The 25,606-nt window shown below is 47.1% G+C and overlaps 1 protein-coding gene and 1 long non-coding RNA gene across 2 annotated transcripts in view; both read left to right on the top strand.

The window, feature by feature from the left end:
* LOC310641212 overlaps window positions 1–25,606 on the top strand; it is a 300,726-nt gene that overhangs the window by 247,192 nt on the left and 27,928 nt on the right. The window lies entirely within an intron of this gene.
* The window catches only part of LOC310641611 (IgGFc-binding protein-like), a gene marked incomplete at both ends in the record, with an annotated part of 63,229 nt that overhangs the window by 36,387 nt on the left and 1,236 nt on the right, over window positions 1–25,606 (top strand). The window contains 41 exons of the mRNA XM_083364846.1: window positions 29–315; window positions 1,036–1,301; window positions 2,103–2,144; window positions 3,117–3,170; window positions 3,447–3,691; window positions 3,802–4,085; window positions 4,171–4,442; window positions 4,800–5,398; window positions 5,720–6,293; window positions 6,402–6,601; window positions 6,702–7,082; window positions 7,205–7,491; window positions 8,212–8,477; window positions 8,589–8,639; window positions 9,280–9,321; window positions 10,294–10,347; window positions 10,624–10,868; window positions 10,979–11,262; window positions 11,348–11,619; window positions 11,977–12,575; window positions 12,897–13,470; window positions 13,579–13,778; window positions 13,879–14,259; window positions 14,382–14,668; window positions 15,389–15,654; window positions 15,766–15,816; window positions 16,457–16,498; window positions 17,471–17,524; window positions 17,801–18,045; window positions 18,156–18,439; window positions 18,525–18,796; window positions 19,154–19,752; window positions 20,074–20,647; window positions 20,756–20,955; window positions 21,060–21,440; window positions 21,581–21,867; window positions 22,870–23,129; window positions 23,249–23,269; window positions 23,691–23,744; window positions 23,954–23,989; window positions 24,386–24,421. Coding sequence (XP_083220972.1) covers window positions 29–315; window positions 1,036–1,301; window positions 2,103–2,144; window positions 3,117–3,170; window positions 3,447–3,691; window positions 3,802–4,085; window positions 4,171–4,442; window positions 4,800–5,398; window positions 5,720–6,293; window positions 6,402–6,601; window positions 6,702–7,082; window positions 7,205–7,491; window positions 8,212–8,477; window positions 8,589–8,639; window positions 9,280–9,321; window positions 10,294–10,347; window positions 10,624–10,868; window positions 10,979–11,262; window positions 11,348–11,619; window positions 11,977–12,575; window positions 12,897–13,470; window positions 13,579–13,778; window positions 13,879–14,259; window positions 14,382–14,668; window positions 15,389–15,654; window positions 15,766–15,816; window positions 16,457–16,498; window positions 17,471–17,524; window positions 17,801–18,045; window positions 18,156–18,439; window positions 18,525–18,796; window positions 19,154–19,752; window positions 20,074–20,647; window positions 20,756–20,955; window positions 21,060–21,440; window positions 21,581–21,867; window positions 22,870–23,129; window positions 23,249–23,269; window positions 23,691–23,744; window positions 23,954–23,989; window positions 24,386–24,421 — 10,408 coding nt within the window. The remainder of the gene's footprint in view (window positions 1–28; window positions 316–1,035; window positions 1,302–2,102; window positions 2,145–3,116; window positions 3,171–3,446; window positions 3,692–3,801; window positions 4,086–4,170; window positions 4,443–4,799; window positions 5,399–5,719; window positions 6,294–6,401; window positions 6,602–6,701; window positions 7,083–7,204; window positions 7,492–8,211; window positions 8,478–8,588; window positions 8,640–9,279; window positions 9,322–10,293; window positions 10,348–10,623; window positions 10,869–10,978; window positions 11,263–11,347; window positions 11,620–11,976; window positions 12,576–12,896; window positions 13,471–13,578; window positions 13,779–13,878; window positions 14,260–14,381; window positions 14,669–15,388; window positions 15,655–15,765; window positions 15,817–16,456; window positions 16,499–17,470; window positions 17,525–17,800; window positions 18,046–18,155; window positions 18,440–18,524; window positions 18,797–19,153; window positions 19,753–20,073; window positions 20,648–20,755; window positions 20,956–21,059; window positions 21,441–21,580; window positions 21,868–22,869; window positions 23,130–23,248; window positions 23,270–23,690; window positions 23,745–23,953; window positions 23,990–24,385; window positions 24,422–25,606) is intronic.

Here is a 25,606-nt window from a genome sequence, read left to right as displayed (position 1 = left end):
ATGTAGAGTCACCTTTTTCCTTCTGCAGGTGAATGGAGCCAAAGTTGATCTTCCTCTGAGGCTACAGCCTGACATTCAGGTGGAGGAACAGCTACCGTATGTGGTTGTTGACAGCTCCCTCGGCTTTCGGGTGAAGTTTGATGGGGATCACCAGCTGTTTATCCAAGTCAGTGAGAAATACAAGGGACACCTCTGTGGGCTGTGCGGCACGTACTCGGGCAGCCAGCTGGATGATTTCCAACAGCCAGATGGGATGCTGGAGACCGATGCCAATAAATTTGGCAACAGCTGGAGAGTGGAAGATGACGATTGGAGGCAAGTGACTGTGAACAAGGCTTTTTCAGGGGTGCACCACATATTCCGTATTGTGTTCTCGCATTTGGATTGTGAAGTCAGAATCAGTCAAGTAGCTGAACACCCTGTGCAGAATCACGTACACTGACAGGATAACCCAACTGTGTGTGACAGAAGGAAAGAAATCCCAAAATTTAGTGTTTAGAGGGAACACAGATTATTCTGGATCGAAGCTGTTGTACTTTAATTAATCTCTTGTTAAGACTTCTATGGTCTATATAAGCAGATGTCATTAACATTAACAGATCTCTCCAGATAGTTTGAACTCATAGAAACACCTTTTATATAGAAATACCTTTATTGCATGTAGAATCGAATACAATAGGTGAATGCCTTCAGATGGTGTTCAATTAGTGCAGGTTCGCATCCCATCAGGCTCAAGGTTGACTCAGCCTTCCATCCTTCCGAGGTAGGTAAAATGAGGACCCAGATTGTTGGGGGCAATTAAGCTGACTTTGTAATAATGCCGCTTGGGGTGTGTGTGAAAGCCCTAATAAGCAGGCATATACATAGAATGAAGGCTACTGCTAAGCTTGTAAGCCGCCCTGAGTCTGTGTTCTCGTATTTGGATTGTGAAGCACCAGAATGAGTGGGCTAACTGAGGCAAAAGCTATCACGTACATTTCTCTTTCTCCATCCAAATAAAAGATGCTTCACTGTCAGCCTTTTTTCTGTCTCTAGCTGTTCACCAGTAGTTCCAACCCCCTGTGACCCTGTGCAAGAGGCAACTTTTGAAGATTTGTGCAAAGTCATTCTGTCCTCCAACGGGCCTTTTACCGAGTGCCATGGCAGCATCCCTCCTCAGCTGTACTTCGAAAGCTGCGTGTATGACCAGTGTGCTACCGGGGGAGACAAAGAGCAGTTGTGCAATAGTCTGGAAGCGTATGCCGCCGCGTGTGAAGTGAACGGGGCAGACCTCGGGGACTGGAAGAAGGATACAGTTTGTGGTGAGTAGAGCTGTTGTGTGACTTGGGTGCATTCTAGCTAGCCTGTACGTGTTAGCAATACAGGCAATCAGATCTCAGTAGAAACACCTCCCTGGATCCCCTTCTCACCAGCATGCAGCACCTCCTGCACCTTCATCTCTCCCGTGTCTCATTTGAAACACAGTGAGGCAAGCAATTGCACCTTTCTGGTATCTTCTTTGATAATTTCCTAGTGTTTGTCAAGGTACTCCTTGAATGTTGTGAGGAATTATAAGACAGGAGAGTCCAAATGTTCATCAGATTGAGTTTCTTCCCCTCCTTAGAAGCAGCAGCTGTCCTTCCACCTCTGTGCAATGAATTGTCCTGGATGATCACAGATCAGTGATGTTGTGCTCTTGACTGCACACATGGAATTGCAATACAAACGCTTGGCTTTCCTTCCTATTTCCTATACTGGGGTCGGTGTTTCTCAGTGTGTGGGAAACACAGTTCAGAGGAAATAAAAAATGAATATTCATGTTTTGGACCTGGATAACTACCATCCCTGTAGACTCCACTGTCAGTCTGAACCCTCCCATCTTATGCGGATCTCCTCAAAACCAGGGCAGATCCATTCTCCAATTGTCCCCTCAAATCTTTCACCCAATGACATTCCTGCAGTGTCCTCCCCCCCACCCTTTGACAGAGCTTCAGAATCAGTTCACAAATTCAAGCTGTGGAGTGTCTACGTTTTCCTCAACCAAATGCACCCTTTCCCAGCTAAAGTGGAGAATGACAATAGAATTATTGCTCATAATTCAAACTGTTTCTTTTGTTCACCAGAACCAAAGCCTACACCTACACCTGTGGAGCCCAGTACCCCAGGTAATTCTGCCCCTCAAATGTATTTTAATGACAATGCTTGAAGGACATTCCTGAAACCACCCAATTTCCCAATGATGGGCAAAATAGATGGAGATTACAGGTCAAAAGAGTGTTTCCTCAATCCATGTTGTTACCTTGTTAAGAACACACACTCTCTTTCTTCTAATGGATGAAGACAATTGGAGGGTTGGTCCTAAGTTGGCTTCTTTTATGTCTCCAATAGAACCAACACCTTCTCCTGAAGAGCCAACAGTCTCAGGTAACACAGCCTATCAAGAGAAGACTAGGTAGAAGCACCATGTTCTTTCCTGCCTCGTGTCTACCCCTATGGCTGTTCTTTGGAACAGTCCTTGGGAAATACACTGGAGGCCGTGTGGTTCTTTCAGGAAGACAACGTCCACCACTTTTTTCTAGTCATTCTCCAAATAGGTGGATATTATGAGTGGATAAGATGTTTCTCAATCCATGTTTATTTATTTATTTATTTAATGAACTTATATATCGCCCTTCTCCCGTAGGACCCAGGGCGGTTCACAAGGCAATTAAAACAACATACAATACAAAAAGTTAATAACAATTAAAATAAATTAAATTATCCTTGATTAAAAATCTAAAACCCCTATAACTCAGACACCTGAACAGGTGTGGGGGTGGACAAGTTGTCCCTTACTGCAGGTTGCCACCTTGGCAAGTCCACACACTTTGCTGTTGTTTAGAGTTGTCTTTAAGTAAACGACAAGCGAGGTTGATGATCACTGGGCCATTTTCTTTTTTCATCAGGTTCCACCATGACTCCTGAACCGACAACATTGACAGGTAATGTTCTCCATCACATATATCCAAACTGTGATGTGTGAAGATTTCGTACGCCCTCAGTTGCAATGGCATGTTTCAGGAGCCAGAGTTGGAGTAGGAAGCCAAGGGTTCTTTCCTGCCTTATACTCAAAATATAAATGTTATTTCTCTTTTCAGATGATACATCAACCACTCCTATATCTACAACCATACACATACCACTGACCCAAGGTGAGTATCTTAAAGAGACTAAGGCTTAAACTTCCCACTTCCGATAGGTTCTTGCTTTGCCTTGCAGTCTCAGTGGCTAGGAAGAGGAGAAGTTCAGGAAATTAACTGTTGTCAAGTACAAGGCAAGGTTGAATTTCCTTGGACGATTTCAAGATGCTAAAACTGAAGGAGGCACCCAAACCCTCTGTTGCTCCTCTCAAAAGTGTATCCTCTGCTTATTCCCATTTCAAACTAGCTCACGCCGGCCCGTGTCTGACCTCCCTTTGTTCTTTCCAGAGTCCTGCCTGGTGTCGGGAGACCCTCATTATTACACTTTTGACAAGCAGATGCACCACTTCATGGGCAACTGCACCTATACTCTCTCCCAACTGTGTGACCGGAACAACTCTCTGCTCCCCTACTTCAACGTGGAAGCAAGCAACGAGCACCGAGGGGGCAACACGCACGTCTCCTATGTTCAGAGCGTGGATGTTGATGTCTTTGGCATCCGGATCAACCTGGGAAAGGCAGGAAGAGTTACGGTACGTGGAGCTTCTGCTGGTGCTGGAGGACATGTTTGCCCCTATGTCAGGGTACAAAAGAGCGCTTGTTGTTCCTGAGTCCCCTAGGTAATGCCTGAATCTCCTCCTAGGTCAATAGGGAGCCAGTCGTGGTCCCCTCCATGCCAACACAAGGTGTGACGATCTTGTCCAGTGGCTTCTACACAGTGGTTTCTACAGATTTTGGATTGAGAGTCAAGTTTGACGGAGACCACCAAGTGGAAGTGTCCCTCCTTAGCACGTACAAGGGTGAGGTCTGCGGCATGTGCGGAAACTACAATGGCGACCCTTCTGACGATTTCCTCAACCCCGCTGGAGAACCAGAGGGTGACTCCACAAGCTTGGGCAACAGCTGGCAGGTGGCCAACCGCAGCAGGTTTGTAGCTTACATCGCCAAGTGGTGGGTTTGTCCAGGAGGGAGATTGTAGGGTATTGAACCAAGTTGTGGCTTTTCTTTCCAGTTGTTCCTCGGGCCACACTCCTCCCTGCACAGAGGATGAGAAGGACACAGCCAAGAGCAGCGATTTCTGTGGACGCCTAATGGATATCAATGGACCATTCAGACAGTGTCATAGCGTCTTGGATCCAAAGGGGCATTTTGACAGCTGCGTTTATGATCAGTGCGCCCTGCACTTAGATCCAGAATCCCTCTGCAGGAGCTTGCAGTCTTACGCAGATGCCTGCCAGTCCCTGGGAGTTGTCATCGACCCCTGGCGGAATGCCACCTTCTGCCGTAAGTGTTGTGGCAGCAATGCCTGTGGTGGGCCTTGAGTATTGGGAAATATCTATATAAATGGGAAAATCTGGGAATCAGCTGAAAGAGGCAGGGTGTTTCCTCTGTCTGTTTGAAGAAACTCAGTCACTTTGACAGAGGCACATATATTGCCACATTCTCATAATGTTTGCAACTCCAGCTTATCCCAGAAGGCAAATATCCTCTGCCTGGAATCCTGAAGAGCAGGGAATACAATCTAGGAAGGAACCATCCCCCAGTGAGGGACTCGCATCCAACTCCATTGAGGGAGGTGGTGTGTCTTTTGTGATTGAGCCTTTGACACTCAGCTCATTGACATATGCTTGCCTCCTGCAGCCGTTCATTGCAAACCCAACAGCCACTATGAGCCTTGCGCCAATGCCTGTCCATCCACCTGCAAGGATCCAAATGCTCCGGTCACATGCAATCTGCCATGCACGGAAGCCTGCGTCTGTGACTCCGGGTTCTCCCTCTACAATGGTACCTGTGTGCCCAGCCATCAGTGTGGGTGCTGGCACCAGGGTACGCACTACCCAATGGGCTCCGGCTATTGGACCGATGACACCTGCAGCACCAGATGCATCTGCCCCAGTCAAGGTGGCCAACTCAGCTGCTTTGCTGATTCCTGCCCTGAACATCATTACTGTGGAGTCAAAAATGGAGTCCCAGACTGCTACGAACATACGTACGGGGTCTGCCGCATCCACAACGACCCTCATTACAACACCTTTGACAAAAAGACGCACCACTTCATGGGCACCTGCACCTACACCCTGGCCAAGGTCTGCGCCAATGAGACGGGACTGCCCTACTTTAACGTGGAGGCCAAGAATGAACACCGTGGGAATCCCTCCGTCTCCTACGTTCAGCGGGTGCTGGTGGAGGTTTACGGGCAGCGGATTGAGATTCTCAAAGGACAAAAGAATCAAGTGCTGGTAACCCAATCCTGTTCCTATTTGTACTTTGAAATAGAAGGAAGCTACATTCCAATTCTCTGCCAATCAGTTTTCGATTGGAAATTGTTTGAATGAAATAGTAGGATACGTTTGATAGCAGGATATGATATTTTTTTATTTTTTCATTGTTTGATTTATTCTCTATGATACTTCTTTTCTCTCTCCTGAAAGTGTAGTCAGAGTCAGTCCTTCCGTACGGGAACTTAATAATGGGGAGCCCAACTCTTCTCTTCCTCATATTCTTGAGACGGTTCATATCTTGGGAAATATAATTACAATTTCTGTGCTGACTCCTTCTAGGTGAACAAGGTTCTTACAAGGCTTTCTGTGCGCAAGCTAAACAACGCCCTGAGAGTGGACATCAATGGACGCTATGTGACCCTAGAAACGGATTTTGGACTGATTGTCTCTTACGACGCAGATCACTCAGTGGAAATCAGGGTGCCCACCGACTTCTTCAACAAGACCTGTGGCATGTGTGGGAACTTCAACAACCGCTGGCAGGATGACAGCATGATGCCCAATGGACAGCAAGCCAAGAATTCCAATGAGCTAGGAAACAGCTGGCAGGTGCCCAATGCAGAGTACGACCCACCCAACTGTACAGGCCCATCAGACCTAAAACCTTGTCCCTCAGACCTGAAAAATCTCTATGCGTCAGAGGCGTACTGCGGACAACTTACCAGTAGCCAGGGACCCTTGGCAGCGTGCCATTCTGCGATCAACCCCAACAGCTTCTTCGAGAGTTGCATCTTTGACCTGTGTGAACTCAATGGGTCCCCGGAGGCCTTGTGTGGTGCTTTGGAGGCGTACGCTGATGCCTGCCAAAGAGTTGGCTTGCTGCTTCCCGACTGGAGGAATGCCTCTTCCTGCAGTGAGTATCCACTGATAATACTCTAAAAGATGAGCAGTTAAGCTGGCATTGAGTGTGGCCTTGACAAGCATACCTCACTTTCTGGATGGCTCCTGCTTTGTTTTGCAGTAATCCCTTGTGATGATCATAGCCATTACAATGCGTGCGCCACTTCCTGTCCCGCCACATGTTCCAATCCACTCGCTCCATGGAACTGCACCAAGCCTTGTGTGGAGGGATGCGAATGCGATGAAGGTTTCATCTTCAGCGGAGCACAGTGTGTGCCGCGGGAGGATTGCGGCTGTGTCTATGGAGATCAATATTATGAGGTTTGTTCCCATATAACATCTGGGGCAATAACAGAGTCTGGAGTAATTTGCACAGCAGTGGTGGGTTCTCATCTTTTTTGGGGGGGGTTGTCTCCAACAGAAAGGAGAGACGTTCTGGCAACCGGATTGTGTTGGCCGATGCCGCTGTGCAGAAAATGGCACCCTGTCCTGCATGCCAGATAGTTGCAAAAAAGACCAAGTCTGTAAAGTGCAGAATGGCATCCTGGGCTGCTACATTGCAGACAAGGCCACCTGTCACATCTATGGAGACCCACACTATGTCACCTTCGATGGGCGACTCTACCACTTCCAGGGTGGGTGCAATTACACTGCAGTGCAAATCTGCAGCAACTCCTCCGAGCAGTTCTCTGTCACCACTCGGAATGAACATCGCTCCAGCCAGCACTGGACGGCTCTCAACTCAGTGGCCATCTCGTTGAAAAACATCCACTTGGCTTTGAGGAAGAACAAAGAGGTCTACGTGAGTATTACACCCTGATGAATTGTGCAAGGGCAAGTGGCCAACCCAGAATAATCTCTGGGGTTCTCCCTACATATTTAGCAATTCCCCCGAAATGTAGAGTCACCTTTTTCCTTCTGCAGGTGAATGGAGCCAAAGTTGATCTTCCTCTGAGGCTACAGCCTGACATTCAGGTGGAGGAACAGCTACCGTATGTGGTTGTTGACAGCTCCCTCGGCTTTCGGGTGAAGTTTGATGGGGATCACCAGCTGTTTATCCAAGTCAGTGAGAAATACAAGGGACACCTCTGTGGGCTGTGCGGCACGTACTCAGGCAGCCAGCTGGATGATTTCCAACAGCCAGATGGGATGCTGGAGACCGATGCCAATAAATTTGGCAACAGCTGGAGAGTGGAAGATGACGATTGGAGGCAAGTGACTGTGAACAAGGCTTTTTCAGGGGTGCACCACATATTCCGTATTGTGTTCTCGCATTTGGATTGTGAAGTCAGAATCAGTCAAGTAGCTGAACACCCTGTGCAGAATCACGTACACTGACAGGATAACCCAACTGTGTGTGACAGAAGGAAAGAAATCCCAAAATTTAGTGTTTAGAGGGAACACAGATTATTCTGGATCGAAGCTGTTGTACTTTAATTAATCTCTTGTTAAGACTTCTATGGTCTATATAAGCAGATGTCATTAACATTAACAGATCTCTCCAGATAGTTTGAACTCATAGAAACACCTTTTATATAGAAATACCTTTATTGCATGTAGAATCGAATACAATAGGTGAATGCCTTCAGATGGTGTTCAATTAGTGCAGGTTCGCATCCCATCAGGCTCAAGGTTGACTCAGCCTTCCATCCTTCCGAGGTAGGTAAAATGAGGACCCAGATTGTTGGGGGCAATTAAGCTGACTTTGTAATAATGCCGCTTGGGGTGTGTGTGAAAGCCCTAATAAGCAGGCATATACATAGAATGAAGGCTACTGCTAAGCTTGTAAGCCGCCCTGAGTCTGTGTTCTCGTATTTGGATTGTGAAGCACCAGAATGAGTGGGCTAACTGAGGCAAAAGCTATCACGTACATTTCTCTTTCTCCATCCAAATAAAAGATGCTTCACTGTCAGCCTTTTTTCTGTCTCTAGCTGTTCACCAGTAGTTCCAACCCCCTGTGACCCTGTGCAAGAGGCAATTTTTGAAGATTTGTGCAAAGTCATTCTGTCCTCCAACGGGCCTTTTACCGAGTGCCATGGCAGCATCCCTCCTCAGCTGTACTTCGAAAGCTGCGTGTATGACCAGTGTGCTACCGGGGGAGACCAAGAGCAGTTGTGCAATAGTCTGGAAGCGTATGCCGCCGCGTGTGAAGTGAACGGGGCAGACCTCGGAGACTGGAAGAAGGATACAGTTTGTGGTGAGTAGAGCTGTTGTGTGACTTGGGTGCATTCTAGCTAGCCTGTACGTGTTAGCAATACAGGCAATCAGATCTCAGTAAAAACACCTCCCTGGATCCCTTTCTCACCAGCATGCAGCACCTCCTGCACCTTCATCTCTCCCGTGTCTCATTTGAAACACAGTGAGGCAAGCAATTGCACCTTTCTGGTATCTTCTTTGACAATTTCCTAGTTTTTGTCAAGGTACTCCTTGAATGTTGTGAGGAATTATAAGACAGGAGAGTCCAAATGTTTGTCAGATTGAGTTTCTTCCCCCTCCTTAGAAGCAGCAGCTGTCCTTCCACCTCTGTGCAATGAATTGTCCTGGATGATCACAGATCAGTGATGTTGTGCTCTTGACTGCACACATGGAATTGCAATACAAACGCTTGGCTTTCCTTCCTATTTCCTATACTGGGGTCGGTGTTTCTCAGTGTGTGGGAAACACAGTTCAGAGGAAATAAAAAATGAATATTCATGTTTTGGACCTGGATAACTACCATCCCTGTAGACTCCACTGTCAGTCTGAACCCTCCCATCTTATGCGGATCTCCTCAAAACCAGGGCAGATCCATTCTCCAATTGTCCCCTCAAATCTTTCACCCAATGACATTCCTGCAGTGTCCTCCCCCCCACCCTTTGACAGAGCTTCAGAAACAGTTCACAAATTCAAGCTGGGGAGTGTCTACATTTTCCTCAACCAAATGCACCCTTTCCCAGCTAAAGTGGAGAATGACAATAGAATTATTGCTCATAATTCAAACTGTTTCTTTTGTTCACCAGAACCAAAACCTACACCTACACCTGTGGAGCCCAGTACCCCAGGTAATTCTGCCCCTCAAATGTATTTTAATGACAATGCTTGAAGGACATTCCTGAAACCACCCAATTTCCCAATGATGGGCAAAATAGATGGAGATTACAGGTCAAAAGAGTGTTTCCTCAATCCATGTTGTTACCTTGTTAAGAACACACACTCTCTTTCTTCTAATGGATGAAGACAATTGGAGGGTTGGTCCTAAGTTGGCTTCTTTTATGTCTCCAATAGAACCAACACCTTCTCCTGAAGAGCCAACAGTCTCAGGTAACACAGCCTATCAAGAGAAGACTAGGTAGAAGCACCATGTTCTTTCCTGCCTCGTGTCTACCCCTATGGCTGTTCTTTGGAACAGTCCTTGGGAAATACACTGGAGGCCGTGTGGTTCTTTCAGGAAGACAATGTCCACCACTTTTTTCTAGTCATTCTCCAAATAGGTGGATATTATGAGTGGATAAGATGTTTCTCAATCCATGTTTATTTATTTATTTATTTAATGAACTTATATATCGCCCTTCTCCCGTAGGACCCAGGGCGGTTCACAAGGCAATTAAAACAACATACAATACAAAAAGTTAATAACAATTAAAATAAATTAAATTATCCTTGATTAAAAATCTAAAACCCCTATAACTCAGACACCTGAACAGGTGTGGGGGTGGACAAGTTGTCCCTTACTGCAGGTTGCCACCTTGGCAAGTCCACACACTTTGCTGTTGTTTAGAGTTGTCTTTAAGTAAACGACAAGCGAGGTTGATGATCACTGGGCCATTTTCTTTTTTCATCAGGTTCCACCATAACTCCTGAACCGACAACATTGACAGGTAATGTTCTCCATGACATATATCCAAACTGTGATGTGTGAAGATTTCGTACGCCCTCAGTTGCAATGGCATGTTTCAGGAGCCAGAGTTGGAGTAGGAAGCCAAGGGTTCTTTCCTGCCTTATACTCAAAATATAAATGTTATTTCTCTTTTCAGATGATACATCAACCACTCCTATATCTACAACCATACACATACCACTGACCCAAGGTGAGTATCTTAAAGAGACTAAGGCTTAAACTTCCCACTTCCGATGGGTTCTTGCTTTGCCTTGCAGTCTCAGTGGCTAGGAAGAGGAGAAGTTCAGGAAATTAACTGTTGTCAAGTACAAGGCAAGGTTGAATTTCCTTGGACGATTTCAAGATGCTAAAACTGAAGGAGGCACCCAAACCCTCTGTTGCTCCTCTCAAAAGTGTATCCTCTGCTTATTCCCATTTCAAACTAGCTCACGCCGGCCCGTGTCTGACCTCCCTTTGTTCTTTCCAGAGTCCTGCCTGGTGTCGGGAGACCCTCATTATTACACTTTTGACAAGCAGATGCACCACTTCATGGGCAACTGCACCTATACTCTCTCCCAACTGTGTGACCGGAACAACTCTCTGCTCCCCTACTTCAACGTGGAAGCAAGCAACGAGCACCGAGGGGGCAACACGCACGTCTCCTATGTTCAGAGCGTGGATGTTGATGTCTTTGGCATCCGGATCAACCTGGGAAAGGCAGGAAGAGTTACGGTACGTGGAGCTTCTGCTGGTGCTGGAGGACATGTTTGCCCCTATGTCAGGGTACAAAAGAGCGCTTGTTGTTCCTGAGTCCCCTAGGTAATGCCTGAATCTCCTCCTAGGTCAATAGGGAGCCAGTCGTGGTCCCCTCCATGCCAACACAAGGTGTGACGATCTTGTCCAGTGGCTTCTACACAGTGGTTTCTACAGATTTTGGATTGAGAGTCAAGTTTGACGGAGACCACCAAGTGGAAGTGTCCCTCCTTAGCACGTACAAGGGTGAGGTCTGCGGCATGTGCGGAAACTACAATGGCGACCCTTCTGACGATTTCCTCAACCCCGCTGGAGAACCAGAGGGTGACTCCACAAGCTTGGGCAACAGCTGGCAGGTGGCCAACCGCAGCAGGTTTGTAGCTTACATCGCCAAGTGGTGGGTTTGTCCAGGAGGGAGATTGTAGGGTATTGAACCAAGTTGTGGCTTTTCTTTCCAGTTGTTCCTCGGGCCACACTCCTCCCTGCACAGAGGATGAGAAGGACACAGCCAAGAGCAGCGATTTCTGTGGACGCCTAATGGATATCAATGGACCATTCAGACAGTGTCATAGCGTCTTGGATCCAAAGGGGCATTTTGACAGCTGCGTTTATGATCAGTGCGCCCTGCACTTAGATCCAGAATCCCTCTGCAGGAGCTTGCAGTCTTACGCAGATGCCTGCCAGTCCCTGGGAGTTGTCATCGACCCCTGGCGGAATGCCACCTTCTGCCGTAAGTGTTGTGGCAGCAATGCCTGTGGTGGGCCTTGAGTATTGGGAAATATCTATATAAATGGGAAAATCTGGGAATCAGCTGAAAGAGGCAGGGTGTTTCCTCTGTCTGTTTGAAGAAACTCAGTCACTTTGACAGAGGCACATATATTGCCACATTCTCATAATGTTTGCAACTCCAGCTTATCCCAGAAGGCAAATATCCTCTGCCTGGAATCCTGAAGAGCAGGGAATACAATCTAGGAAGGAACCATCCCCCAGTGAGGGACTCGCATCCAACTCCATTGAGGGAGGTGGTGTGTCTTTTGTGATTGAGCCTTTGACACTCAGCTCATTGACATATGCTTGCCTCCTGCAGCCGTTCATTGCAAACCCAACAGCCACTATGAGCCTTGCGCCAATGCCTGTCCATCCACCTGCAAGGATCCAAATGCTCCGGTCACATGCAATCTGCCATGCACGGAAGCCTGCGTCTGTGACTCCGGGTTCTCCCTCTACAATGGTACCTGTGTGCCCAGCCATCAGTGTGGGTGCTGGCACCAGGGTACGCACTACCCAATGGGCTCCGGCTATTGGACCGATGACACCTGCAGCACCAGATGCATCTGCCCCAGTCAAGGTGGCCAACTCAGCTGCTTTGCTGATTCCTGCCCTGAACATCATTACTGTGGAGTCAAAAATGGAGTCCCAGACTGCTACGAACATACGTACGGGGTCTGCCGCATCCACAACGACCCTCATTACAACACCTTTGACAAAAAGACGCACCACTTCATGGGCACCTGCACCTACACCCTGGCCAAGGTCTGCGCCAATGAGACGGGACTGCCCTACTTTAACGTGGAGGCCAAGAATGAACACCGTGGGAATCCCTCCGTCTCCTACGTTCAGCGGGTGCTGGTGGAGGTTTACGGGCAGCGGATTGAGATTCTCAAAGGACAAAAGAATCAAGTGCTGGTAACCCAATCCTGTTCCTATTTGTACTTTGAAATAGAAGGAAGCTACATTCCAATTCTCTGCCAATCAGTTTTCGATTGGAAATTGTTTGAATGAAATAGTAGGATACGTTTGATAGCAGGATATGATATTTTTTTATTTTTTCATTGTTTGATTTATTCTCTATGATACTTCTTTTCTCTCTCCTGAAAGTGTAGTCAGAGTCAGTCCTTCCGTACGGGAACTTAATAATGGGGAGCCCAACTCTTCTCTTCCTCATATTCTTGAGACGGTTCATATCTTGGGAAATATAATTACAATTTCTGTGCTGACTCCTTCTAGGTGAACAAGGTTCTTACAAGGCTTTCTGTGCGCAAGCTAAACAACGCCCTGAGAGTGGACATCAATGGACGCTATGTGACCCTAGAAACGGATTTTGGACTGATTGTCTCTTACGACGCAGATCACTCAGTGGAAATCAGGGTGCCCACCGACTTCTTCAACAAGACCTGTGGCATGTGTGGGAACTTCAACAACCGCTGGCAGGATGACAGCATGATGCCCAATGGACAGCAAGCCAAGAATTCCAATGAGCTAGGAAACAGCTGGCAGGTGCCCAATGCAGAGTACGACCCACCCAACTGTACAGGCCCATCAGACCTAAAACCTTGTCCCTCAGACCTGAAAAATCTCTATGCGTCAGAGGCGTACTGCGGACAACTTACCAGTAGCCAGGGACCCTTGGCAGCGTGCCATTCTGCGATCAACCCCAACAGCTTCTTCGAGAGTTGCATCTTTGACCTGTGTGAACTCAATGGGTCCCCGGAGGCCTTGTGTGGTGCTTTGGAGGCGTACGCTGATGCCTGCCAAAGAGTTGGCTTGCTGCTTCCCGACTGGAGGAATGCCTCTTCCTGCAGTGAGTATCCACTGATAATACTCTAAAAGATGAGCAGTTAAGCTGGCATTGAGTGTGGCCTTGACAAGCATACCTCACTTTCTGGATGGCTCCTGCTTTGTTTTGCAGTAATCCCTTGTGATGATCATAGCCATTACAATGCGTGCGCCACTTCCTGTCCCGCCACATGTTCCAATCCACTCGCTCCATGGAACTGCACCAAGCCTTGTGTGGAGGGATGCGAATGCGATGAAGGTTTCATCTTCAGCGGAGCACAGTGTGTGCCGCGGGAGGATTGCGGCTGTGTCTATGGAGATCAATATTATGAGGTTTGTTCCCATATAACATCTGGGGCAATAACAGAGTCTGGAGTAATTTGCACAGCAGTGGTGGGTTCTCATCTTTTTTGGGGGGGGTTGTCTCCAACAGAAAGGAGAGACGTTCTGGCAACCGGATTGTGTTGGCCGATGCCGCTGTGCAGAAAATGGCACCCTGTCCTGCATGCCAGATAGTTGCAAAAAAGACCAAGTCTGTAAAGTGCAGAATGGCATCCTGGGCTGCTACATTGCAGACAAGGCCACCTGTCACATCTATGGAGACCCACACTATGTCACCTTCGATGGGCGACTCTACCACTTCCAGGGTGGGTGCAATTACACTGCAGTGCAAATCTGCAGCAACTCCTCCGAGCAGTTCTCTGTCACCACTCGGAATGAACATCGCTCCAGCCAGCACTGGACGGCTCTCAACTCAGTGGCCATCTCGTTGAAAAACATCCACTTGGCTTTGAGGAAGAACAAAGAGGTCTACGTGAGTATTACACCCTGATGAATTGTGCAAGGGCAAGTGGCCAACCCAGAATAATCTCTGGGGTTCTCCCTACATATTTAGCAATTCCCCCGAAATGTAGAGTCACCTTTTTCCTTCTGCAGGTGAATGGAGCCAAAGTTGATCTTCCTCTGAGGCTACAGCCTGACATTCAGGTGGAGGAACAGCTACCGTATGTGGTTGTTGACAGCTCCCTCGGCTTTCGGGTGAAGTTTGATGGGGATCACCAGCTGTTTATCCAAGTCAGTGAGAAATACAAGGGACACCTCTGTGGGCTGTGCGGCACGTACTCAGGCAGCCAGCTGGATGATTTCCAACAGCCAGATGGGATGCTGGAGACCGATGCCAATAAATTTGGCAACAGCTGGAGAGTGGAAGATGACGATTGGAGGCAAGTGACTGTGAACAAGGCTTTTTCAGGGGTGCACCACATATTCCGTATTGTGTTCTCGCATTTGGATTGTGAAGTCAGAATCAGTCAAGTAGCTGAACACCCTGTGCAGAATCACGTACACTGACAGGATAACCCAACTGTGTGTGACAGAAGGAAAGAAATCCCAAAATTTAGTGTTTAGAGGGAACACAGATTATTCTGGATCGAAGCTGTTGTACTTTAATTAATCTCTTGTTAAGACTTCTATGGTCTATATAAGCAGATGTCATTAACATTAACAGATCTCTCCAGATAGTTTGAACTCATAGAAACACCTTTTATATAGAAATACCTTTATTGCATGTAGAATCGAATACAATAGGTGAATGCCTTCAGATGGTGTTCAATTAGTGCAGGTTCGCATCCCATCAGGCTCAAGGTTGACTCAGCCTTCCATCCTTCCGAGGTAGGTAAAATGAGGACCCAGATTGTTGGGGGCAATTAAGCTGACTTTGTAATAATGCCGCTTGGGGTGTGTGTGAAAGCCCTAATAAGCAGGCATATACATAGAATGAAGGCTACTGCTAAGCTTGTAAGCCGCCCTGAGTCTGTGTTCTCGTATTTGGATTGTGAAGCACCAGAATGAGTGGGCTAACTGAGGCAAAAGCTATCACGTACATTTCTCTTTCTCCATCCAAATAAAAGATGCTTCACTGTCAGCCTTTTTTCTGTCTCTAGCTGTTCACCAGTAGTTCCAACCCCCTGTGACCCTGTGCAAGAGGCAATTTTTGAAGATTTGTGCAAAGTCATTCTGTCCTCCAACGGGCCTTTTACCGAGTGCCATGGCAGCATCCCTCCTCAGCTGTACTTCGAAAGCTGCGTGTATGACCAGTGTGCTACCGGGGGAGACCAAGAGCAGTTGTGCAATAGTCTGGAAGCGTATGCCGCCGCGTGTGAAGTGAACGGGGCAGACCTCGGAGACTGGAAGAAGGATACAGTTTGTGGTGAGTAGAGCTGTTGTGTGACTTGGGTGCATTCTAGCTAGCCTGTACGTGTTAGCAATACAGGCAATCAGATCTCAGTAAAAACACCTCCCTGGATCCCTTTCTCACCAGCATGCAGCACCTCCTGCACCTTCATCTCTCCCGTGTCTCATTTGAAACACAGTGAGGCAAGCAATTGCACCTTTCTGGTATCTTCTTTGACAATTTCCTAGTTTTTGTCAAGGTACTCCTTGAATGTTGTGAGGAATTATAAGACAGGAGAGTCCAAATGTTTGTCAGATTGAGTTTCTTCCCCCTCCTTAGAAGCAGCAGCTGTCCTTCCACCTCTGTGCAATGAATTGTCCTGGATGATCACAGATCAGTGATGTTGTGCTCTTGACTGCACACATGGAATTGCAATACAAACGCTTGGCTTTCCTTCCTATTTCCTATACTGGGGTCGGTGTTTCTCAGTGTGTGGGAAACACAGTTCAGAGGAAATAAAAAATGAATATTCATGTTTTGGACCTGGATAACTACCATCCCTGTAGACTCCACTGTCAGTCTGAACCCTCCCATCTTATGCGGATCTCCTCAAAACCAGGGCAGATCCATTCTCCAATTGTCCCCTCAAATCTTTCACCCAATGACATTCCTGCAGTGTCCTCCCCCCCACCCTTTGACAGAGCTTCAGAAACAGTTCACAAATTCAAGCTGGGGAGTGTCTACATTTTCCTCAACCAAATGCACCCTTTCCCAGCTAAAGTGGAGAATGACAATAGAATTATTGCTCATAATTCAAACTGTTTCTTTTGTTCACCAGAACCAAAACCTACACCTACACCTGTGGAGCCCAGTACCCCAGGTAATTCTGCCCCTCAAATGTATTTTAATGACAATGCTTGAAGGACATTCCTGAAACCACCCAATTTCCCAATGATGGGCAAAATAGATGGAGATTACAGGTCAAAAGAGTGTTTCCTCAATCCATGTTGTTACCTTGTTAAGAACACACACTCTCTTTCTTCTAATGGATGAAGACAATTGGAGGGTTGGTCCTAAGTTGGCTTCTTTTATGTCTCCAATAGAACCAACACCTTCTCCTGAAGAGCCAACAGTCTCAGGTAACACAGCCTATCAAGAGAAGACTAGGTAGAAGCACCATGTTCTTTCCTGCCTCGTGTCTACCCCTATGGCTGTTCTTTGGAACAGTCCTTGGGAAATACACTGGAGGCCGTGTGGTTCTTTCAGGAAGACAATGTCCACCACTTTTTTCTAGTCATTCTCCAAATAGGTGGATATTATGAGTGGATAAGATGTTTCTCAATCCATGTTTATTTATTTATTTATTTAATGAACTTATATATCGCCCTTCTCCCGTAGGACCCAGGGCGGTTCACAAGGCAATTAAAACAACATACAATACAAAAAGTTAATAACAATTAAAATAAATTAAATTATCCTTGATTAAAAATCTAAAACCCCTATAACTCAGACACCTGAACAGGTGTGGGGGTGGACAAGTTGTCCCTTACTGCAGGTTGCCACCTTGGCAAGTCCACACACTTTGCTGTTGTTTAGAGTTGTCTTTAAGTAAACGACAAGCGAGGTTGATGATCACTGGGCCATTTTCTTTTTTCATCAGGTTCCACCATAACTCCTGAACCGACAACATTGACAGGTAATGTTCTCCATGACATATATCCAAACTGTGATGTGTGAAGATTTCGTACGCCCTCAGTTGCAATGGCATGTTTCAGGAGCCAGAGTTGGAGTAGGAAGCCAAGGGTTCTTTCCTGCCTTATACTCAAAATATAAATGTTATTTCTCTTTTCAGATGATACATCAACCACTCCTATATCTACAACCATACACATACCACTGACCCAAGGTGAGTATCTTAAAGAGACTAAGGCTTAAACTTCCCACTTCCGATGGGTTCTTGCTTTGCCTTGCAGTCTCAGTGGCTAGGAAGAGGAGAAGTTCAGGAAATTAACTGTTGTCAAGTACAAGGCAAGGTTGAATTTCCTTGGACGATTTCAAGATGCTAAAACTGAAGGAGGCACCCAAACCCTCTGTTGCTCCTCTCAAAAGTGTATCCTCTGCTTATTCCCATTTCAAACTAGCTCACGCCGGCCCGTGTCTGACCTCCCTTTGTTCTTTCCAGAGTCCTGCCTGGTGTCGGGAGACCCTCATTATTACACTTTTGACAAGCAGACGCACCACTTCATGGGCAACTGCACCTATACTCTCTCCCAACTGTGTGACCGGAACAACTCTCTGCTCCCCTACTTCAACGTGGAAGCAAGCAACGAGCACCGAGGGGGCAACACGCACGTCTCCTATGTTCAGAGCGTGGATGTTGATGTCTTTGGCATCCGGATCAACCTGGGAAAGGCAGGAAGAGTTACGGTACGTGGAGCTTCTGCTGGTGCTGGAAGACACGTTTGCCCCTATGTCAGGGTACAAAAGAGCGCTTGTTGTTCCTAAGTCCCCTAAGTAATGCCTGAATCTCTTCCTAGGTCAATGGGGAGCCAGTCGTGGTCCCCTCCACCCCAACACAAGGTGTGACGATCTTTCCCAGTGGCTTCTACACAGTGGTTTCTACAGATTTTGGATTGAGAGTCAAGTTTGACGGAGACCACCAAGTGGAAGTGTCCCTCCTTAGCACGTACAAGGGTGAGGTCTGCGGCATGTGCGGAAACTACAATGGCGACCCTTCTGACGATTTCCTCAACCCCGCTGGGGAACCAGAGCCTGACTCCACAAGCTTGGGCAACAGCTGGCAGGTGGCCAACCGCAGCAGGTTTGTAGCTTACATCGCCAAGTGGTGGGTTTGTCCAGGAGGGAGATTGTAGGGTATTGAACCAAGTTGTGGCTTTTCTTTCCAGTTGTTCCTCGGGCCACACTCCTCCCTGCACAGAGGATGAGAAGGACACAGCCAAGAGCAGCGATTTCTGTGGACGCCTAATGGATATCAATGGACCATTCAGACAGTGTCATAGCGTCTTGGATCCAAAGGGGCATTTTGACAGCTGCGTTTATGATCAGTGCGCCCTGCACTTAGATCCAGAATCCCTCTGCAGGAGCTTGCAGTCTTACGCAGATGCCTGCCAGTCCCTGGGAGTTGTCATCGACCCCTGGCGGAATGCCACCTTCTGCCGTAAGTGTTGTGGCAGCAATGCCTGTGGTGGGCCTTGAGTATTGGGAAATATCTATATAAATGGGAAAATCTGGGAATCAGCTGAAAGAGGCAGGGTGTTTCCTCTGTCTGTTTGAAGAAACTCAGTCACTTTGACAGAGGCACATATATTGCCACATTCTCATAATGTTTGCAACTCCAGCTTATCCCAGAAGGCAAATATCCTCTGCCTGGAATCCTGAAGAGCAGGGAATACAATCTAGGAAGGAACCATCCCCCAGTGAGGGACTCGCATCCAACTCCATTGAGGGAGGTGGTGTGTCTTTTGTGATTGAGCCTTTGACACTCAGCTCATTGACATATGCTTGCCTCCTGCAGCCATTCATTGCAAACCCAACAGCCACTATGAGCCTTGCGCCAATGCCTGTCCATCCACCTGCAAGGATCCAAATGCTCCGGTCACATGCAATCTGACGTGCACGGAAGCCTGCGTCTGTGACTCCGGGTTCTCCCTCTACAATGGTACCTGTGTGCCCAGCCATCAGTGTGGGTGCTGGCACCAGGGTACGCACTACCCAATGGGCTCCGGCTATTGGACCGATGACACCTGCAGCACCAGATGCATCTGCCCCAGTCAAGGTGGCCAACTCAGCTGCTTTGCTGATTCCTGCCCTGAACATCATTACTGTGGAGTCAAAAATGGAGTCCCAGACTGCTACGAACATACGTACGGGGTCTGCCGCATCCACAACGACCCTCATTACAACACCTTTGACAAAAAGACGCACCACTTCATGGGCACCTGCACCTACACCCTGGCCAAGGTCTGCGCCAATGAGACGGGACTGCCCTACTTTAACGTGGAGGCCAAGAATGAACACCGTGGGAATCCCTCCGTCTCCTACGTTCAGCGGGTGCTGGTGGAGGTTTACGGGCAGCGGATTGAGATTCTCAAAGGACAAAAGAATCAAGTGCTGGTAACCCAATCCTGTTCCTATTTGTACTTTGAAATAGAAGGAAGCTACATTCCAATTCTCTGCCAATCAGTTTTCGATTGGAAATTGTTTGAATGAAATAGTAGGATACGTTTGATAGCAGGATATGATATTTTTTTATTTTTTCATTGTTTGATTTATTCTCTATGATACTTCTTTTCTCTCTCCTGAAAGTGTAGTCAGAGTCAGTCCTTCTGTATGGGAACTTAATAATGGGGAGCCCAACTCTTGCCTTCCTCATATTCTTGAGGCGGTTCATTTCTTGGGAAATATAATTACAATTTCTGTGCTGACTCCTTCTAGGTGAACAAGGTGCTTACAAGGCTTTCTGTGCGCAAGCTAAACAACGCCCTGAGAGTGGACATCAATGGACGCTATGTGACCCTAGAAACGGATTTCGGGCTGATTGTCTCTTACGACGCAGATCACTCGGTAGAAATCAGGGTGCCCACCGACTTCTTCAACAAGACCTGTGGCATGTGTGGGAACTTCAACAACCGCTGGCAGGATGACAGCATGATGCCCAATGGACAGCAAGCCAAGAATTCCAATGAGCTAGGAAACAGCTGGCAGGTGCCCAATGCAGAGTACGACCCACCCAACTGTACAGGCCCATCAGACCTAAAACCTTGTCCCTCAGACCTGAAAAATCTCTATGCGTCAGAGGCGTACTGCGGACAACTTACCAGTAGCCAGGGACCCTTGGCAGCGTGCCATTCTGCGATCAACCCCAACAGCTTCTTCGAGAGTTGCATCTTTGACCTGTGTGAACTCAATGGGTCCCCGGAGGCCTTGTGTGGTGCTTTGGAGGCGTACGCTGACGCCTGCCAAAGAGTTGGCTTGCTGCTTCCCGACTGGAGGAATGCCTCTTCCTGCAGTGAGTATCCACTGATAATACTCTAAAAGATGAGCAGTTAAGCTGGCATTGAGTGTGGCCTTGAGAAACATACCTCACTTTCTGGATGGCTCCTGCTTTGTTTTGCAGTAATCCCTTGTGATGATCATAGCCATTACAATGCGTGCGCCACTTCCTGTCCCGCCACGTGTTCCAATCCACTCGCTCCATGGAACTGCACCAAGCCTTGCGTGGAGGGATGCGAATGCGATGAAGGTTTCGTCTTCAGCGGAGCACAGTGTGTGCCGCGCGAGGATTGCGGCTGTGTCTATGGAGATCAATATTATGAGGTTTGTTCCCATATAACATCTGGGGCAATAACAGAGTCTGGAGTAATTTGCACAGCAGTGGTGGGTCCTCATCTTTTCTTTTTCCTTTGGCTTGTCTCCAACAGAAAGGAGAGACGTTCTGGCAACCGGATTGTGTTGGCCGATGCCGCTGTGCAGAAAATGGCACCCTGTTCTGCATCTCAGATAGTTGCAAAAAAGACCAAGTCTGTAAAGTGCAGAATGGCATCCTGGGCTGCTACATTGCAGACAAGGCCACCTGTCACATCTATGGAGACCCACACTATGTCACCTTCGATGGGCAACTCTACCACTTCCAGGGTGGGTGCAATTACACTGCAGTGCAAATCTGCAGCAACTCCTCCGAGCAGTTCTCTGTCACCACTCGGAATGAACATCGCTCCAGCCAGCACTGGACGGCTCTCAACTCAGTGGCCATCTCGCTGAGAAACATCCACTTGGCTTTGAGGAAGAACAAAGAGGTCTACGTGAGTATTACACCCTGAGGAATTGTGCAAGGGCAAGTGGCCATCCCAGACGAATCTCTGGGGTTCTCCCTGCATATTTATCAGTCCTCCCAGAAACGTTGTTCACGAATAGATGCAGACTCACCTTTTTCCTTCTGCAGGTGAATGGAGCCAAAGTTAATCTTCCTCTGAGGCTACAGCCTGACATTCAGGTGGAGGAACAGCTTCCGTATGTGGTTGTTGACAGCCCCCTTGGCTTTCGGGTGATGTTTGATGGGGATCACCAGCTGTTTATCCAAGTCAGTGAGAGATACAAAGGACACCTCTGTGGGCTGTGCGGCACGTACTCGGGTAGCCAGCTGGATGATTTCCAACAGCCAGATGGGATGCTGGAGACAGATGCCAACAAATTTGGCAACAGCTGGAGAGTGGAAGATGATGATTGGAGGCAAGTGACTGTGAACAAGGTGTTTTAAGGGGTGTACCACATATTCCGTATTGTGTTCTCATTTTTGGATTGTTAAGTCAGATTCAGTCAACCACCTGAACACCCTGTGCAGTATCACGTACACTGACAGGATAACCCAACTGTGTGTGACAGAAGGAAGGAAATCCCAAAATTTAGTGTTTAGAGGGAACACAGATTATTCTGGATTGAAGCTGTTGTACTTTAATTAATCACTTTTTAAGACTTCTATGGTCTATATAAGAAGATGTCATTAACATTAACAGATCTCTCCAGATAGTTTGAACTCGCAGAAACACCTTTTATATAGCAATACCTTTGTTGCATGTAGAATCGAATACAATAGGTGGATGCATTCAGATGGTGTTCGTACAGCATTTCCAAGATATTCCCAAGGTGTCCCCAAGGTTAGAAAATGGTAATATTCCCAGGATCTGCATATTGAGTTTGCTTGGTATCACATGTCTACTCTAATGGAGAATGAACTCTCTCGGGACCAAGGAGAAGGAAGTCCATCCCAGAGAGGGGAGGGGAAAGGAAATACATCATAGGGTAGGAGGGTCTGACTGCCCACATTGTGATTTCTCCACACAGCCACGTGGTGGCAGCACACAGATGGTTCCTCATTTAAATTCTTCAGCACTTGTGCCCTCCTAGTTTGTTTGTTTGTTTGTTTGTTTGTTTATTTATTTATTTGTTTATTTATTTATTTATTTATTTATTTATTTATCTATTTATTCGGTTTATATACCGCCCTATTCCCAAAGGACTCAGGGCGGTTTACAAGGCAAAATTTAAAAACAATCCAATATAAAATTAAAATAAATTAAATTAAGTCTAGCCACAAAAATTAAATCACAATTTAAAAACATTAAACATAGTTGCAGAATTAATGGGCTAACTGAGGGGAAAGCTATCACGTACATTTCTCTTTCTGCATCCAAATAAAAGATGCTTCACTGTCAGCCTTTTTTCTGTCTCTAGCTGTTCACCAGTAGTTCCAACCCCCTGTGACCCTGTGCAAGAGGCAATTTTTGAAGATTTGTGCAAAGTCATTCTGTCCTCCAACGGGCCTTTTACCCAGTGCAGCATCCCTCCTCAGCTGTACTTCGAAAGCTGCGTGTATGACCAGTGTGCTACCGGGGGAGACAAAGAGCAGTTGTGCAATAGTCTGGAAGCGTATGCCGCCGCGTGTGAAGTGAACGGGGCAGACCTCGGGGACTGGAAGAAGGATACAGTTTGTGGTGAGTAGAGCTGGGGTGGGACCTGAGTGTCTTCCAGCTAGCCTGAATGTGTCAATAGGGGCAAACAATCAGATGTCAGCGAGGGCACCTCACCTGTGCCTAGATCCCTTTCTCACCAGCGTGCATCACCTCCATCACAGGTGAGCATTTGGGAGACTCCTTTCCTTTTTCCTACATTCTGCTTGGAACAAAGCAGAGCTAGCAGTGGCTCCTTCCTGGTGCTTTACTTGTCAGTTCCTTAGTCCTTGTCAAGGTCCTCCTTGCGTATCGTGTGGAATTGTAAGGCTGGAGAGGTCAAACATTTTGTCAGATTGAGTTTCCTCCCCTTCTAACAGGCAGTAGTTGTCCTTCCACCTCTGCGCAATGAATTGTACTAGACAAACACAGATCAGGATTATGTGTTCCTGACTGCACACATGGAACGGCTATACAAAGGCTTGGCTTTCCCTTCCAATTTTCTACACTGTGGGTCAGTGTTTCTGTGTGTATGTGAAAGACAACTCAGAGGAAATAAAAAATGAATATTCACATTTTTGACATGGATATTTACCATCCCTGTAGATTCCACTTTCAGTCTGAACTCTCCCACCTCATGTGAATCTCAGGTGAACCAAAGTAGGTCCATTCTCCAATTGTCCCCTTGAATCTTTCACCCAATCACGTTCCTGCAGTGCCCTTCCCCTCTTTTAGCAGAGCTTCACAATCATTCAGGATTTCAAGCTGTGGATGTGTAAGGTTTTCTCCTCCTATGTAGCCTCTCTCAGCCAAAGTGGTGAATGACAACAGGAGTATTGATCATAATTTGAACTCTCTTTTTTTACCAGAACCAACAGCTACAACCCCGGAGCCCAGCACCTCAGGTAATTTTGCCCCTCAAATTTATTTTAATGACAATGCTTGAAAGATGTTCATGAAAGCACCCAGCTTCACAGTGATGGGCGTAGTAGGTGGAGATTGGAAGCCAATAGGATGTTCCATTTATCACTAATATTCAAGGAGAGACAGGTTCTTTCTTGTTCATCTTGTAAAGCAGGACAGAAGATCTCTTCTCCAATCCAAAAGTTCCGACTCTGTAACCCACTGGGTGCCACCGGAACACTAACATGAACAGCAAAAGAGATGGACATTAATGGTGGACAAGATGTTCCTCATCCCTTGTTGCTCCCTTGCTAAGACCTCACATTCTCCTTTGACTGAGGGGACGAATGACAGTAGGAGAGTTGATCCTAATTTGGCTTCTTTTCTTTCTCCAACAGAACCAACACCTTCTCCCGTACAGCCAAGTGTCTCAGGTAAGGCACATCCTCTTGGGAAGACCAGCCAGGAGCAACATATTCTTTCTTGCCTGGTGTCTACCACTATGGGTGTTCTCTGGAATGCTTGAAAGATGTTCATGAAAGCACCCAGCTTCACAGTAATGGGCGTAGTAGGTGGAGATTTGAAGCCAATGGGATGTTCCCCAACCCTTGTTGTTCCATTGCTAAGAACACATTATTCCCCTTCTACTAAAGGATGAAGGACAATTGGAGGGTTGATCCTAACTTGGCTTCTTTTCTTTCTCCAACAGAACCAACACCTTCTCCCACACAGCCAACTGTCCCAGGTAATGTGGGTGCTCAGGAGAAGACCAGGCAGAAAGCAACATCATTTTTACTTCCTGGTGTCTACCCCTATAGCCCTTGCAAAATACGCTGAAGGTCCTGTGATTCTTTGAGGAAAACCATTCCCTCAGGAGATCACCTTTTCTCTAGTGGCACCCCAAATAAAATCGGGGTTAGGGTTAGATAAGGTTTTCTGCAGCCCATGTTACTGTGTTGCTAATAAACCACATTCTTGCTCTGCTGAGGGGATGGATGATAAAAGGAGGGCTGATCCTAACTTTAGTTTTCTTTCTTTATCTACCAGAACCAACATCTCCTGTAGATCCGACTGTCTCAGGTAGCACTAACTCTCAAACTTTTCTTGCCTACAATGCTTCCGGGATAGCCATAGTTACATCCGCTCCAGAAGGAAAAGACTGGGCAGGATGTAACATGTGCCTGGTGTCTACTGCCACAGCTGTCCTTTGAAACTGGACTTGTCAAATATCCTGAAAGTCGTTTGAGTCTTTCAGAAAGACAATGTTCCCAGGACACCCGTCTTTGGGGGTGGTTTCTTGGGGAAGACCATGTCTCCAGGAAATCACCTTTTTCGCAGTTATGGGGCAAATGGGAAGAGTTTAGGGGTGGATAAGGTGTTCTTCATTCCATGTTGCCCCTTTGCTATGATCACCCTCTCCCTGTGCTGAGGGGATGAACGACAACATCACCTGGTCCCATGTCTTTGTCCACCAAAATCAATCCCTGCTCCAGACACCTGCCCCAGGTAACACTGGCCCTCTCCAGAAGGCCAGTCAGGAAGCAACATGTTCTTTCCTACCTCTCTGGTTTTTCTTTGGGATGGCACATGATCCCACTGAAGGTCACATGGTTCCTTGA

This window comes from Vipera ursinii (genome assembly GCF_947247035.1).
Source record: "Vipera ursinii genome assembly, chromosome: 5".
Lineage (NCBI taxonomy): Eukaryota > Metazoa > Chordata > Lepidosauria > Squamata > Viperidae > Vipera > Vipera ursinii.
This window is presented reverse-complemented; position numbering and strand designations above follow the sequence as displayed.